A 15,489-nucleotide genomic window follows, 5' to 3' on the forward strand; every position below is an offset into this window, starting at 1 on the left:
CACGCATTTATGTAATACTTTTCTACTGTTAAAACGTCGATATAAAGGAATCATGATACTTCTCATTTTCATGCAATCAAGACGCTTTTCTTATTCCAGGCTTATCATATAAAGCCAGCATGGGAATTTTAAACTTGAAATTCAGTTGCATCTGTCTTTGAACCGAAGTTTTTTTTATTTTTTTTGCCTTTATAAGCACGATGGTTTTTAGCATCACCAACTCACTTTGACAATATAACTTTAAACTACAGCCAAGTAACTTCACATTATTATTCTTACCTGTTTGATGAATCGTTACATCCCATTGATAGACAAGCTCTTGGATTTCACCGAAAACGAAGAAGTCACTCCGCATGTGGTGGTCAAAAAGCTAGGTAGTTTTCTTAATATAGCATTTGACGATGAAACAAGACATGATCTCAAAACCCTTGTACGGGAACGTATGCAAGTGCTTCAAGAAGAAAAAAATCAAGCAGTGGAAAATGAGAATATGATAAAGAAAAGATACAATGACTTTCTAAAGCAAAGTATACTTCGTGAGATCAGAAGAAAGGCATTGATGGAGCTTCTATTCACACGTACTACTATGAAACGAGAATATGAATACAAACATATCCAAGCGCATGACAACGATGGGTCGGAAAGAAAACAGTCCAATTTGATAGCAAGACTCTTGAGAAACAATAAGACGTTGCTTTACAAGTTGGATCCTCTGCTTAATATGTATAACTTCCGACCTAGTCAAGAGACGTTAACTGAGTACAGTAGGTTGAGAAAAAAAAGAAGAGACTCACGTAGGAGATACAAATCCTTTGAAGAGTCATGGAGGAACTTACATAACAATCCTTTTATCAACTTTCTCTATCTATGGGACGAGGAACTGCAAAACTTCCTTGGTACTAAGCTGCCACTTACATTCGGTGAAGTTTACTTCTCGGTGTTTAAGTACATTGGCGAAAAGGGGCTCTATCAATCTTACTTTGTTCCTGATGATAGAACAAAATTCATATTACGATCACCAGATGATAAACCGGATCGACAGGCGTTGTTTGCAATCATCTCCACCTTCCGTCGTGATTTTGTAGGCGAAATTAAACGAGACGGAGCAAGGGTTCTTAACGACAAAGAGGGGGGCACCATCATCCCCATCTCTAAGTACAACATTTCAAAGGACATGCTTGAGAATCAGATGGAATATATGCTATCCCAGTTAGACATGGAAACAGAGTATCCAAAGTTCTTTGGACAACACAAAGTAAGGAAGAAGAAGCCACTTGCACGCCCGAAGGAGGGAATCAAATGAAAAAACCGAAAATCATGACGTTCAAAACATTCATTTTTTTTCACGACATTATGTATAGCTTTATACTATTCTGTATAAACGGATAACAATGCAGTATCGTGGAACAGCCTTTGAAGATTATGTACTGGATCAGTTTATAAAAGTACAGCTTTTGTTCGATGAATCCTTCAAATATGTACAGGTTTCCCAAATCAGCGATATTCCGAAATCCCCGATTGTTGCTAATACTAGCAGAACCATGTTCCATAAAAGTACCTCCATAATGAAATATATGGTCCAGTATTTGGAGGAACTCTCAAACTTTCAGTACTTCCCTCTGAACCCACAATTCCAAAAAAACATAATCAAATTCTATTCAATCCACAAGGCCAATTTTAAGAGTTTTACAATCGAGGCCCTGATTGAATCATTCCAAGACTTCCTGTTGAAGCAACCAAAAATAAGTAAGTCTAACTCGTTATATTACATTCAAACTGTACAATTAGTTGATGTGCTCTTGGTCTGCAAATCAACATCTGGTGAAAAATCACAACTTCTAGCACATAGAGAAAAACTTTTGGCTTGTGTATATTTACAGTTACCTACTATAAGTGATGAGAAACTTAGGCAAAGCATATGTGACTCATTTGAGATCACGCCAGACATTTTGGAATCGAAAATATCTCAAATAAACACCGTTGTTTCTAAAACCCAAGTGGTAAATTTCTTTAAAAGTTCACCGAAACTCCTATCTAACTTTTATCAACAAGATGCATTTGAAGAAGTCGAGTACTACCGGAGTTGGTTGATGAAGTCACAGAATTTAGAAAATGATATGATAAACCTTTTTATGGATCCAATGGATAATTCAACTTCCATGTTTTCGATACCAAACCAAATACAAGATACAGTTGCGTTATTGGCCGAGATAGCTTTGGATTCAAGCTCTAAGTTCTTTCAAGGTTTGATCCAATGTATGCAAATATGGCAAGTTAATCCATTTCATATCCAAACAGCATTTATACAAGTTGCTGCCAATATAAAAAAAGACGGAAGGATCAACCCTGAGTTGGTAGAAAAGGCATTTAACTTATCCTATCTAGCAATGCCTTTTCAAATTCAATTTTTAGAGTGGCCGTACGAAGAAAAAAAGAAGTTTTTGCAAATGAGCTTACAGATATATAATGATTCAATTGAGGACCTGAAACCTTTTTTTGGAATGTTCTTTGTGGATCAGACTAATTTCACAGTGGTTCTTTCTTTTTTGAAACTGTTAAAGTTAAATTTGAAAGATGTTAAACTGGAAATAAAGAAACAGCTAGTTTCATCTGCAGATCAACGGTTAAGGTTACATCGGGAAAGATCCAAATTGAATGAAACTGATCGAACCTTAAGATTACAAAATTTGGTGAAATATCTCAGTTATGTTTCGAGTGATGTGAATTTATTGTACAACTGGAAAACTAATAACAAAGACTTAAACATGTCATTCCAGATTTTTGAAAACGGGTCTAAGATACTGATGTCGCCATCCTTGGAACTAATAAAAAGATATGTATCTGAGATAAGATCGCAAAGTTTCAACTTAATGTCTGATAAGTCCTCGAAAGCAAACTTTGGTACATTCATTGATCTGGTTAACAATCTGAAAGCACGGACCAATTTCAAGTACGATTTTCAAAAGGAGATTTATGGCGATTTCTATAAAATAGTTGGATCTTGGAAAACTGAGATTTTACAGAAAACAAAAGTCATTATTGCAAACGACAATCTCGTTAGGTTAGATGGATGTGCGCACTCGTCAAGTATTCAAAATCTTGTTATGCTTTTCCAGGGGTACATTAAACTTCTAGAGAGTTTCAAATGGCAGGACGGGCAGCAATCTGCTGAATTGAATATACAGTTATACAAAAGTATGATGTCATCAGTAAAATTTTATCATTCATCAATGCTCAAAAAAATGTACGAACTGATTAAAAGTGATAATACTAATGAAAGAACCGACTATTTTGTGTGCCTGAACAATATTCAGCAACTATTTGACTATTTGGAAAGCTTGGAATCTAAAAAGGAAGTTCTTCAAATATCCGAGTATTTGAACAGATTGGGGCAAGTGAAAAACAAATCATCAACCAAGTATGTTTCGATTTTGATAAAAAATGCGGAGAATATAGAAGATTCGAAGGGCAGTCCTATTAGTACGAAAGTTAGACTTAGTGGTTTGGTTAATGACGAGACTAGGGTTATTGTGAAGGACTACAATCCTGATTGGATGGAAGAATTTAACATTGTTACAGAGTTGAAAGGTACTGCAAATGTTAAGATTGAAATAATCAATATGGAAACTGGGAACCTATATAAGGCGATTGAATACAAAGTACAGCTTGGTTCTGAGACTTCTTTTAGACAGCAGAATGAAAGGCTGTCTCTTAAGTCAAAAAGTGGAACGCTGAATATTTGTGTTAATGTTGAATTTGAAAAAAATGACCCATTGTTTTATATAATAAATTGCAAAAATGAGGTTGGTAATTCACTCAAACGTACAATCAGCTATTTCGTTGAACGCTACTCTCTTGAATTCAAATCGATCTTTACAATTCCTTACTTACAGCAAAGCATAATTGATAATCCAGTGAGGGCAGAAAACAACTACAAAAAATTACAAGATCCACACATTGATTCGATTGTTGGTAATTTCCAAGTCCATATAATCCCATTGATTTATAACAACTTAGTTACTAAATTGTTTGATACCATGGTTGTTGAATTTTGGAAGAAAATATTAAGCATAGCAGAAAATCTTCTTCTTCCACGTATTTCAATTATCAATTACACAATCAACAACAAACTTGCAAAAAGATCATCAACACTACCTTCAATGGTGGACAACAAAATGACAATGTCAATGAGTAATGTCACTGCTCGTACTATCCATCCAATCACAAGGGAGGAGTTAATTCGGGTGGTTGAATGGTGCTTCAAATTCAGGGCGATGATTGATATTTCGGACATGATTGTCCAGGATGATACCTTGAATAAACCATTCAAAGAATTCAATTCCATAAAACAGCTTTTCAATGAAGATAACAAGCAGCTACACAGATTTTACTATAAAGACTGGAGCTACATCAGCAAGCATATGCTCTCTCGCTTAAACAAAAGTGCCAAGTTCAACCGGACAAGTTGGACAGCAGCTACTAGACATAAGGAAATCGTCTGCCGTGTTTTGCTTGCACGGGGGGAAATTAAGTTCGTGAAAACTGTTATAGAGCTTGAGAAACGATTTGAAAAAATTATAAAGACGGAAATACAGGTAGTCAACATACAACAGTTTCTCTAGGTGAAAGCGCAGTGGAGTTTACACGACAGTCTAACAAGTACAAAAGAAGTTATGTAAATCAGAAAAAATAATATGTAGAAGATCCGCATCTTGAGAAACCATTCTTTCTCCGAGATAATTTCTTTTCATGTATAACGTTTGCAATTATACGAGAGCAACAGAGGTTGAACGATCCACCGTACCGAACAAATAACAACAATGGACTCGGTATTGAAACAGAGAAGAGTATCATCTATTCCCCGACTTCCGGATGACGATTCTGGAGAAGTCATTACCTCTTTGCCCCCGCTAGAGAAATCCCTTCCCCCACTACCTTTAGCTTCCTCGTCACGGAAGTTCAACTCTGCAGATGATATACAGAGCAACATGAGTACACCTTCTACTTCATCAAGTACTACACAGTCTTCGTTGAATGTGGCTAAAAAGTCTGAACCTACAGTTTCTACAACAACCACACATATCAGTTATCAGAATCTGAAGGAGGATGTTTCTGTTGAATCACTAGGCAGCCAGTTGGATCACCTCAATGAATCAGATGAGACTCAAAAGCATACTCAATCGGAAACCGAAGCTGAAATCGATTTTCAAAAAGGTGGGATTGTTGTAGAGTCGGGAAATGGTACCGAAATGTTGTCATATAGAAGGCACAGCAGGAAGGGAACGCAGACCGAGAATATTCGAGTTTTACCAACAACTCCCAAGACAACTAACAACTCTGCCATGTCATCTCCACAAACATCTATTACTACCTCATATGCTATCAACAGCACTATTCCAGATTATTTAGCAACTCCTAAACAAAAAGCGATTGACTATAACTTGTACACAGATGAAAAATATTTAGATACCCAATTCAGATATGCTTCAAACAAGAGAGATGATGAATTCCATCGTATGTTTCCAGACATACCTAAAGGTGATCGTTTACTGGATGATTTTAGTTGCGCATTGAGTAGAGAAATACTACTACAGGGTAGAATGTATGTTTCTGAACATTATCTATGTTTTAACTCAAGTCTACTTGGTTGGGTGACTTCATTGGTGATTTCACTTGATGAGATTCAGAAATTTGAGAGGAAGTCTACGGTGGGTTTGTTTCCTAATGGAATAATTATTGAAACAAGGGAAGCGAAACATATATTTGCAAGTTTTATATCAAGAGATCAGACTCTAAATTTTTTGGAAACAATTTGGTCGAAGTCTGTAAGTTTGAGCCAGAAAAATCATGAGAAAATTAGGGAATATGAATCGCTATCTTCTAGGACTTCATATGAAGGACTACATGAGGGTGTCAAGTTACTTTCTGAAAAAGACCTATATACCATAGATGGTGACACGTCGAATGAAGAAAGTGATTCTGAAAGTAGTGGTGACCAAGTTGATTACTCAAATTCTATCAAGTCCGATGCAGCATATGTGATAAGCCCTGATAGTGAAAGCAGGTACCCAGGTCCTAAGGTTTATCAAGCTTCATCCTATTCAATAGACTATGAAGCTACTGGGGAAACTGTTGTCTTGGAAAAAGATTATCAGATTCCTTTGGGGCTACTTTTTGAAATATTTTTTGGAGATGATATTTCATTTCATAAAAACATGATGGTACTGAATGATGGTGAAAATTTTACAGATTATGGAGGCTTGAACATGGAAGGTGATAAGAGAAGTTTTGAATATGATAAGAAGCTTAATTATCCAATTGGGCCAAGCTCGACTCGTGTTTATTGTACTGAGAAATTAGAGCATCTAGACTATGAGGACCATATCGAAGTATTGAATATTACCAAAACTCCTAACGTTCCTTCAGGTTCGTCTTTCGATTGTAGAACTAGGTATCTATTTAAATGGTCACAAAACGGGAAATCAAAACTTATCATAACTTTCAAATTAGAATGGTCTGGTACCTCATGGTTTAAAAATATTATTGAAAGTTCGGCGAAGAGCGGACAAATGAAAGCTGCTAATGACGTTGATGTTGAGCTGCTAAAAACCATACCTCAGAAAATGCTTGATAATGAAGTTTCCTATGAAGATACGAATCCACTTTCTATACAATCACGCAAAACTGATAAGAGATTTCCAGGTCCAAAATCGCAATCAGCCTCCACTTATAGTTTCAACTATAAAGAAAATAATGAAACTGTTGTTTTGGACACTGAATTTTCTATTCCTATGGGACTTTTGTTTCAAATCATATTTGGAGATGATTTGACGTTCCATAAACGCCTAATGGAGCTAGGTGGTAGTAGTAATATTAGTGAGTACCAAGGTTTGGTTGAAGGAAGAAGAGAAAGAAGCTATGAATATGATAAGGCCTTAAACTATTCCATCGGGCCTAAATCGACACATGTCTACTGCACAGAGAAAATTCTTCATTTAGATTATAATGATCATATTGAAGTTTTAAATATCAGTAAGACTCCTGATGTCCCATCTGGTTCAGCATTCGATTGTAGAACTAGGTTTTTATTCAAATGGGGGGAAACTGGTAGCACAAAACTCATTATAAGTTATAAATTAGAGTGGACTGGTAGCTCATGGTTTAAAGGTGTGATCGAGAGTTCGGCGCTTAGTGGACAGAAAAAAGTTGGTGAAGACGTTAATATTGAGCTTTTGAAAATTATTCCACAAAAAGTCATTGAGTTTGGTGTTAATGATGAGACTACTCAAATAGAAGAGGAAATCAAGGAAGTAAGAAAAGAGACGAGAGCTGACAAAAATGTCTTACCTATTGAAAAAGAGGTTGGTTTCTTTGATTGTCATTTTTTATCAAAACAAGTCATCGAAACCCCATTTGGAGCTGTCGCTATCACGAGGATCATCGTCATTCTCCTTTTAATCATTTTGATGCAGTTTGGAGTAATCATGTACCAGTTTAAGACATTGAAACATATTTTGAAGTGTCAAACCGAAAGTTTATCTGTTATTAGTGAACATTTGTTGAACTTAGAGAATCATCCAGCAGCCAATCAAGGGGATATTATTTTTTGATATATATTTACACGATATTTTATATACAGTATATAGCCACAATTAGATTTTTTCCATGATTATGCCGCTAGGATGTTATCACTATAATTCATTTCTTCACTCTCTAAGATTTCCATGTTATCAATTGTCATTACTGTAATTTTCTCATTCTTAGCATCTAGCTCAAAAATGAAAACCCCAGTGAGTACGCGTCCCACATTTTCATTGTTATTTCCTGATGGGTCCAAAGACTTGGCAAATCCCTCTAAGGTTTTCTTTGCCTCTAATAAGGAAACTGTCTCCAATGGATTTGGAGACTTCAAAAATTTGGTCCAGTCGAAATTGTCGAGGCTGTAACTACCAAATTTGGCATCTCTGGTTTTTTTATCTCTTAGATGTTGACAACCGGAAAGACAAGTTCTCCATTTAACCTTTATTTTCGTAGTATACTTGGAAGCATCCTGATTAGGAATGTTCTCCAACTTTTCATTTTCTAATAAAGTGTTATCAATTGACAAGTTAATGAGTTCATCGGAAGACATAGAGTTTGTCGGTTCTATTATTTTGATATTTGTCACATGAATTTCAGAATCTGGATTCAAATAAAACATGGAAAGGAGTTTTTGGATTGCTTTCAGAGCTGTGGAATATAATAGATAGCCTTTAAATTGTGGTAAATTAGGAAATTGATTAGGTAAAACTCTTAGTGTGATATTTTTAGAGATAATTTCCTTTGGGGGCAGCTTGTTTAACATTTTTGGAACTTTTACCTGCAATATTTGCACCATTGAACCCAAATTGGCCTTTCTTCTTAGATATTCGGTATCAACTTCGGGCTTTTTATTAGATATCTTGTTATTGTTCCCTGAGGAATACTGGAGTGTGTCCGATCCAGATATACGTACTTCCCATCTCGTAATATTGACTCCGTTGTCAAGTGCGCATTTTCCGACTCTTGGAGGGGGGTACACCACCACTGGAGACGCATATTGAGTTCTTGCCACCAGTGCAAGATTCCTGTTGATGGGAATAGTCATACTATGAAAGATCAAAGGAACAGGCAAACCTCTCTTAAAGTCAACTTTATAAGCCAGTCTGGCCATTTTTGAGCCCGCTTTCTTATTGCAAATCCCAAGTTTACTTTCGTGTGCTTGCAGTCCTGGCTAGCGGGGAAATAATAGCTTATAACAAATCTCTAGGCAATACATCCTAGCGGCAACGCCTTGTCTGTTTTTTCTAGTCTAACTGGTCGGAGTTTCTCAATAGAGATAATTCATGAAATCACGTGACTTGGTAATACGCCACTTTTCATTCATGAGTACAGACAGGCTGGTAAAAGGGATGACAAGTTCATCAGATTGGCCACAACAGGATATTGATTTGGTCAATCCAACTCGAATCTACACATGGAATCGTGTAGACACACGAAGCGGTAAGAAAATTCATACCGAGCAGTGTTGCATGTAAAAACTAAAGATTTATGTTTCTACCAAGATATATAGACGTATAACGAGGTAACAGAACAACGTGAAGAAGTGGCAGAAAGAACAATACAAGGTATATGTCTTATGTTACTTGTTGCTTACTGTCTATTGTTTGCAAGAAAAAAAACAATTTTTCTATTGTGGCGTGTGTGGCTCAACACCAAAGGAAGAGAATCATAACTCTGAAAGGCCGCATGTACCAAAGAACTGGAAAACCTTCAAGGGCATTCATTATAGGCTATGCTTTAAAAATTGTGGACAGAATATGATTACCCCCGCCTAAAATGGAGCACGGCATTTTTGTAAAGTCTTTTGTATGCCACTATTTCCTTGGTAGGTGTGGCTTATAAATTAGACGAAAGTTTGACTTTGATAGTATAAAAGCAAGGATGTTGGCGTCTGGTGGTATGAGTAACAGCTACAATAGTCAAAGTATAGCAAACTGGTAAACATTCAATGGTTGATTTTAAGGCAGCACTAACTAACTTCTCCGCAAGGGGAACATCCCATGTTGAATCAGAATCTTTTGATAGTGTTGTCCAAATTACAGGTGATAGCATAAATAAAGAAGATGATTACCTCATTACAGTAGACCCACTACCAGACAATGCAGTCACACCAGAAGAAAAGAAAAACCCTTTGGGATATTCAGTGGGCCCATTAAGTGTTGTCATTTTAATTCTCCAAGGGGTGGTGGGTACAGGTATCTTTTCCACGCCTGGTTCTATCTTAAAGTCCATGGGGTCTATTGGTTCAACATACGTGCTATGGATTTGCTGTTTTTTTTTACCTCTTTTCAGTGTGTATTTATACATTGAATTTGCAGGCTATTTTCCAAAACGGAATGGTGGTGATGTTGCCTACTTGGAACAAGCCTATCCTACACCCAAGTTTTTGATTCCAACTGTGTTTGCTGCTGTTTCTATTGTCCTTTCATTTACCACCTCTTCTGCTCTAGCTTTCGGACAGTACATACTTGATGCTGCAGAAGTAGAAAAGACCGCCTGGAACTATAAAGGCATTGCCATTGCTGCCTTGACAAGTTCTTGTCTTTTTGTTGCGTTCAGTACGAAGCTATCATTAAAGCTACAAAACGTATTAGGTTTTGTCAAAATTGTGTTCATGCTATTTATGATTATCCTAGGATGGGTTGTTCTAGGAGGGCATACCCATGTCTCAGATCCACATGCAAGTTTCAAAAATGTTTGGGAAGGGACAACAACAAACGGTAATGATATTGCTAATTCAATCATTAAAGTCACATTTTCCTACAGCGGGTATAGTTATGCTTTTGGCGTGGTGGCAGAGTTTACCGGTTCCAAGAGGTTTGACTCTGAGGAGAAAAGAAATAAGAAGTTGATCCATACATTCTCAATCCTTGTTCCACTTTCAATGGTTATTATCTTTATACTTTACATTCTCATTTTGACAGCATATTACGCAGCCGCAACTCCGGCCGAAATCAAAGGTTCGGGGAACACGGTTGCCACTTTGTTATTTCAAAATGCCTTCCAAAACAAGTCCGCTACTAAAGCACTTGCCGCTATGGTTGCATTATCTGCATTTGGACATTTAATCACTGCAGTTTTATCACACTCTAGGGCTTTAAGAGAATGTGGAAGACAGGGTGTTCTACCATTTCCTAAATTTTGGACTTCTACAAAGCCTTTTGGCACACCACTAGGTCCAATTTTTGTTACTTGGTTGGTCAATTTTATTATGATTGTTGCTCCGCCAGCAGGCTCTGCGTATAATTTTATTGTTGACATGGGCTCATATCAAGGCTATATCTTTACACTTGCCCTAATTATGGGTTTATTAAAAATCAGAAGAGATCGTAGGTTGAAAGGGTTGGGAAAGCACGGTCAGTTTTTGCCTTTGCCGCTTATTATTATTTTATTTCTCTTTGAGCTATTTGTCATTGCGATTGCCTTTGTTCCCCCAAAACATGGATTAATTGGCTCTGATGTCACCTTTTTTTACGCAACTTATCCTCTTGTAACGATTGGTCTAATTGCATTGTGTGGAATATATTATGTCATTTGGAGATATGCCTTACCAAAGCTAGGCAACTATGTCCATAGAGAAATTACTTATCAACTAAAAAATGGTGAATTAGGGAACACTATTGTTAAGGTTCATTTGAATGAATTGGAAGAGTGGGATAAAGACCACGAAACAGATCCAAATGGGGTTTCAACCAAGATTGTTTTTGATTATGAAAAAGATTCCGAGTCAACTAAAAGCTAAACTCTGTCTATAGTCTACATATATTTTAAGTTTTTATTCCATTTCTGTAGTTCTGTTTTCAACAATGTATTTTTGAAAAAAAAAAAGCATACCCTATAATCTTTTCTAATAAGCAATACGCACACGAGTTTATACATTCAAGTCCTACTTATTGCAGAATCAACAACCATTACCCAATCAGTAATCAAAACCATAAAAAGTTCGGAGCATGCTAGGAAGAATATCCCAATACCCAAACCAATCCACAAACCTTTGACATTCATGCCACAGGTAAACCCAAGATATAAAGCTAACGGTAACGCAAATATGTAATAAGCAATAATGTTTAATTTACTGCCGACGGATTGTCGACCTTGTGCACGTAAAATACCTGCACCAACAATATTTGGACAATCCCATAATTGATTTAATGAAAGGATGAATAAAATAGTATCTGCTATTTTGATCACTTTTGCATCACTTGTGAAAAATACGATTACTTTAAATTTTGCAAAAAACAAAAGGGAAAAATTGGTTAAGCTAATCGCCAAACTTAAATAGTAAGACGTTTTTGTTGAAATGATGGCGTCTTTGCTTCTCCCTGCTCCTAAAAGAATGGCGATTCTAGTTGCGCAAGCAACAGAAACAGCAAAAGGTATTTGAAAGCATAATGTCGCCAAAGTAGAAGCGATTGATTGCGCCGCTAATGTTGATGTACCAAACCTGGCGCTTGATAGTGTTAGAATTTCAAAAGCAACAAATTCGGATAGCAACATAGCCGTGCCATTTAATGCCATCGGTAAAATCCTTTCCCATTCCTTGAAAAGGTTTTCATGATCAATACCAAACCAACATTGATGACCATCTATGAAAAACATGTAAACAAACATCATCCCTGCTGCTAACCAATAGCTCAAAGATGTTGCCAATGGTGCACCTAAAAAGCCAATACCAAAATATTTATTCCAGACTAATTCATAATTCAGTAAAATGTTTATTGGTGCCACGATGAATAACACGTACTGGCCAGCAACAAAAATGTTTTGAGCTTGTAAATATCGCTTTGACGTTTCAAAAAATATGTATGCAGGAATGCAGAAAGTAGTTACTCTCAAATACGATTCTGCAAGCACTGCCAATTCATAATCAGTTACAATATATCTCAACAAAGAGCTTGAAAACCACCATAACAAAATTAATGGGATGCTGAAAATTGAAATCACCAGAAAACATCTTTGAAAATAGATACCGACTAAATTATATTTCTTGGCACCATAGGCTTGAGAACAGAAAGTCTCCAAACAGGTAGCCATACCTGTAAAGATTGAACTTGTGATATTAAAAGTCATGGTGGCTAATGAGACTGCAGCGAGTTCTCTTTTACCAATTCTGCTAACTGTGAAAATAGAAACAACGGACATTGAGTACTGCAAGAAAAAAGTAACTGATAATGGTACGGATGTTCTAAGAATTACTTTCATCTCTTCTAAAACTGTAGTTTGTGATTCTTTACCGCTTGGTAAAAGTGATGGATCCTCTTCAACAATAGTTGAAAAGCCATCAAAAGAACCAGAATTAACTAAAAGTGCTTGCGTTTCCGACATTCTCCTCTTCTTGCTATTCGTAAATAAAAAAAGGACTGAACAGCAACTAGGAATTTTCAGGAAAAACAAGAACTTATATAAGTGATTGAAACTGTTTTTGGCTTTTATAATAAAACGAAAAAAAAAACATGACTTTATTTATATCCAATTTGAAATACATTCCGTGATAAGATATTCCGTGGAATATTTTCCGCGGAATACTTTGTAACTAGTTATTTGTCCACTTCGTGTTTCATTCTTCCTTTCTTATCAAATTGCCAAGAACCAAAAAAATGCATCACAAATATATGAACTGAAACAAAGTACAAATTTCATAAACGCTTATACTACTCTATACTACTCTACACCACTCTACACCACTCTATACATCATTATATTTTTTTAGACGGTCTCGCTTTTAACAAAGACCTGGCTTTTTTTATTATCATCTATACTACTTAGTATATTCCCTTCATCATCGACTAAAGATACTCTATCCGAGGGAATAACTCCCTCAGAATCGCATCCATCTTGGAATGACTTCATGTCTAATTCAGCTAATTCTTTTTCTGAAAAAACATCAAAATAGTCATACTCATCTATCTCACCTGCTCCTTGTGGCGGAGAAACCAAGCAAATCAAATAATACAAGATCAAAGGGCAGATGAAGGAGAAAATTGTAGAGTTCTGAAAATAATGAAATAGACCAGTAGGTATACGCACATTTTCATTAACCACAGCTGCTAATCCGGGTAGTCCAGGCACGGTCCCGGCAAAGAAACATAGATATGCTCTCCAGTTGATACCATACGTGAACCAAAAGTCTTTATCTTTTTTCAAGCTGTACAAGTGAGATACTCTTAGCCTTCTTTTTCTAACTAAATTAAAATCGGAAACCATAATCCCCATAATTGGACACATCATAACACCAAATGATGCCATGACAGAATTGAAAACTGATGCTGAATTATAAAAATTCCAAGGTTGGCAAACCCACGAAATCAAGGCAGTAAGGACGGCACCTCTGAATATATTAATATATTTAGGAAATAGTCCTGCAAGATCCATACCGCCGGCAAACCCGTTTGCAATAACATTGTAAGTCATTTGAGAGGAAGCAAAAGAAAAGCCACAAAGAAAAGCTGCGGCCCTTCTCATGGGGCTATAATTTTCCCGTAACCATCTCAAACAGACATCGGTTGGTAGCCACATTGCAGTTCCATAACTAGCCAAAGTGTTTGAAGCAGTAACCATTCCCATCATTGGAATCATAACACCAGTGGTAGCAACCGAAATGACAATACCCCAATACATCTGTTTAGAAGACCTTGAAAATCTTGAATAATCACTCATATTTGTACAATTGGGAGAAACAGCTCCATAGAAGACTGTAACTGCTTGTAGCCATATCCAGCCAACTTCTGATTTAGGAATATCAACAGATTCGTACCACAATGGGCCGGGACCACCTGTTAAGACATAACATTTGTGTAATTCATAACCAAACACTCCAAGAATTGCTATAAATGTAATGAAACAGGAGCCGTTAACATAGGGGCCCATCTTCTCTGGCCTAATTTTGAAGAAACAAATCTGGATGACGTTGAATAAAAAGAAGGCAATAAAGTCACGCCTTGTCATGTTCACAGAGTGTGAGAATGTATTGTCCATATTCATGTAATTCTTGGACCAAGAAGAAAGCATTACTACTATGCCCAAACCGCCTAACCAAGACATGGAAGCAAAGAATACAATGGATAACATGATCCTAATGACGATCCCAAGGTATGAGCCTATAATTCCAAATATCATTCTCTGGCAGAGGGTAAAACCAATCCTAAACTTTGAGCCGGGAGAGCAATTAAGTACAGTGTAGAGAATACCAATCAGAACGCCAATTACAATAGTGCCCATGGTCTGTTAAATATTTAGCCCAAGAACTAGCAACGACGATCCAATAGAGTATGTGACTATTGAAACATTAGGAACTGCCCAATATCCAAAAAACGACCAAAACCCCCAAAGTCTTCTACTAGGAGGCATTGGCTCTAAATCTGGATTTTTCAACACAGAAAGGTGTTTTCCATCAGCATGTGGAACTTCCAGCTTCTTCAAGATCTTTAATAATCTCATCTGTATATTACACAAAGACTGCAATCGGACTTATGCATGGAGTGTCTGCCAGAGAAACAAGGACCCTTCAATGTGGGGACAGAATGCAGTTTATATACTACATACTGCAGAGATCCACCTCATCACTATAAGAGCAGCCTCTTCAGATAAGAATAACACAAAATCAACTGATTGTTGCATCCAGATAAGATCTTTTACCTGTCTCTCTTTTGTTAAGTTCGGTATCAATCCTCTATTACACGTACAGCTACCATTCTTTGTCCTTGGAGCAGCTTATCAGTGTTAGTACATGATTGGCTATAGTTTGAATTGCGTGGGAAAAAAACAAGGAAAACAAATCGCCGTATATGAGCTTGCGCGGGAATCTCCATTAGAAAAAGATAAACGAGAGGCTAAGTTGGTTGATGAGCTTTGCGGGGAGTTTATTTGTACTTATGGAGATATCGCCCAATAATGGACCTTATGTGAAGA

General features: G+C 36.7%; 7 protein-coding genes across 7 annotated transcripts; 4 read left to right on the forward strand and 3 right to left on the reverse strand.

Annotated features, from left to right (window-relative positions):
* Window positions 1-286: 286 nt before the first annotated feature.
* On the forward strand, window positions 287-1,303 carry C5L36_0B06620 (uncharacterized protein; the record flags this gene model as incomplete). Its single annotated transcript, XM_029465035.1, has 1 exon — window positions 287-1,303. One exon carries the CDS (start codon window positions 287-289, stop codon window positions 1,301-1,303), a length of 1,017 nt encoding a protein of 338 aa, XP_029320894.1.
* An 88-nt stretch (window positions 1,304-1,391) lies between these two features.
* C5L36_0B06630 (uncharacterized protein) lies at window positions 1,392-4,622 on the forward strand (the record flags this gene model as incomplete). Its single annotated transcript, XM_029465036.1, has 1 exon — window positions 1,392-4,622. One exon carries the CDS (start codon window positions 1,392-1,394, stop codon window positions 4,620-4,622), a length of 3,231 nt encoding a protein of 1,076 aa, XP_029320895.1.
* A 198-nt stretch (window positions 4,623-4,820) lies between these two features.
* C5L36_0B06640 (uncharacterized protein) lies at window positions 4,821-7,610 on the forward strand (the record flags this gene model as incomplete). The annotated part of the gene is made up of 1 exon (XM_029465037.1): window positions 4,821-7,610. One exon carries the CDS (start codon window positions 4,821-4,823, stop codon window positions 7,608-7,610), a length of 2,790 nt encoding a protein of 929 aa, XP_029320896.1.
* Window positions 7,611-7,669: 59 nt separating this feature from the next.
* On the reverse strand, window positions 7,670-8,692 carry C5L36_0B06650 (uncharacterized protein; the record flags this gene model as incomplete). Its single annotated transcript, XM_029465038.1, has 1 exon — window positions 7,670-8,692. One exon carries the CDS (start codon window positions 8,690-8,692, stop codon window positions 7,670-7,672), a length of 1,023 nt encoding a protein of 340 aa, XP_029320897.1.
* Window positions 8,693-9,529: 837 nt separating this feature from the next.
* Window positions 9,530-11,323, forward strand: C5L36_0B06660 (uncharacterized protein; the record flags this gene model as incomplete). Its single annotated transcript, XM_029465039.1, has 1 exon — window positions 9,530-11,323. One exon carries the CDS (start codon window positions 9,530-9,532, stop codon window positions 11,321-11,323), a length of 1,794 nt encoding a protein of 597 aa, XP_029320898.1.
* Window positions 11,324-11,460: 137 nt separating this feature from the next.
* Window positions 11,461-12,906, reverse strand: C5L36_0B06670 (uncharacterized protein; the record flags this gene model as incomplete). Its single annotated transcript, XM_029465040.1, has 1 exon — window positions 11,461-12,906. One exon carries the CDS (start codon window positions 12,904-12,906, stop codon window positions 11,461-11,463), a length of 1,446 nt encoding a protein of 481 aa, XP_029320899.1.
* A 381-nt stretch (window positions 12,907-13,287) lies between these two features.
* C5L36_0B06680 (uncharacterized protein) lies at window positions 13,288-14,799 on the reverse strand (the record flags this gene model as incomplete). Its single annotated transcript, XM_029465041.1, has 1 exon — window positions 13,288-14,799. One exon carries the CDS (start codon window positions 14,797-14,799, stop codon window positions 13,288-13,290), a length of 1,512 nt encoding a protein of 503 aa, XP_029320900.1.
* Window positions 14,800-15,489: the final 690 nt, after the last annotated feature.

Source organism: Pichia kudriavzevii, chromosome 2 (genome assembly GCF_003054445.1).
Source record: "Pichia kudriavzevii chromosome 2, complete sequence".
Classification (NCBI taxonomy): domain Eukaryota; kingdom Fungi; phylum Ascomycota; class Pichiomycetes; order Pichiales; family Pichiaceae; genus Pichia; species Pichia kudriavzevii.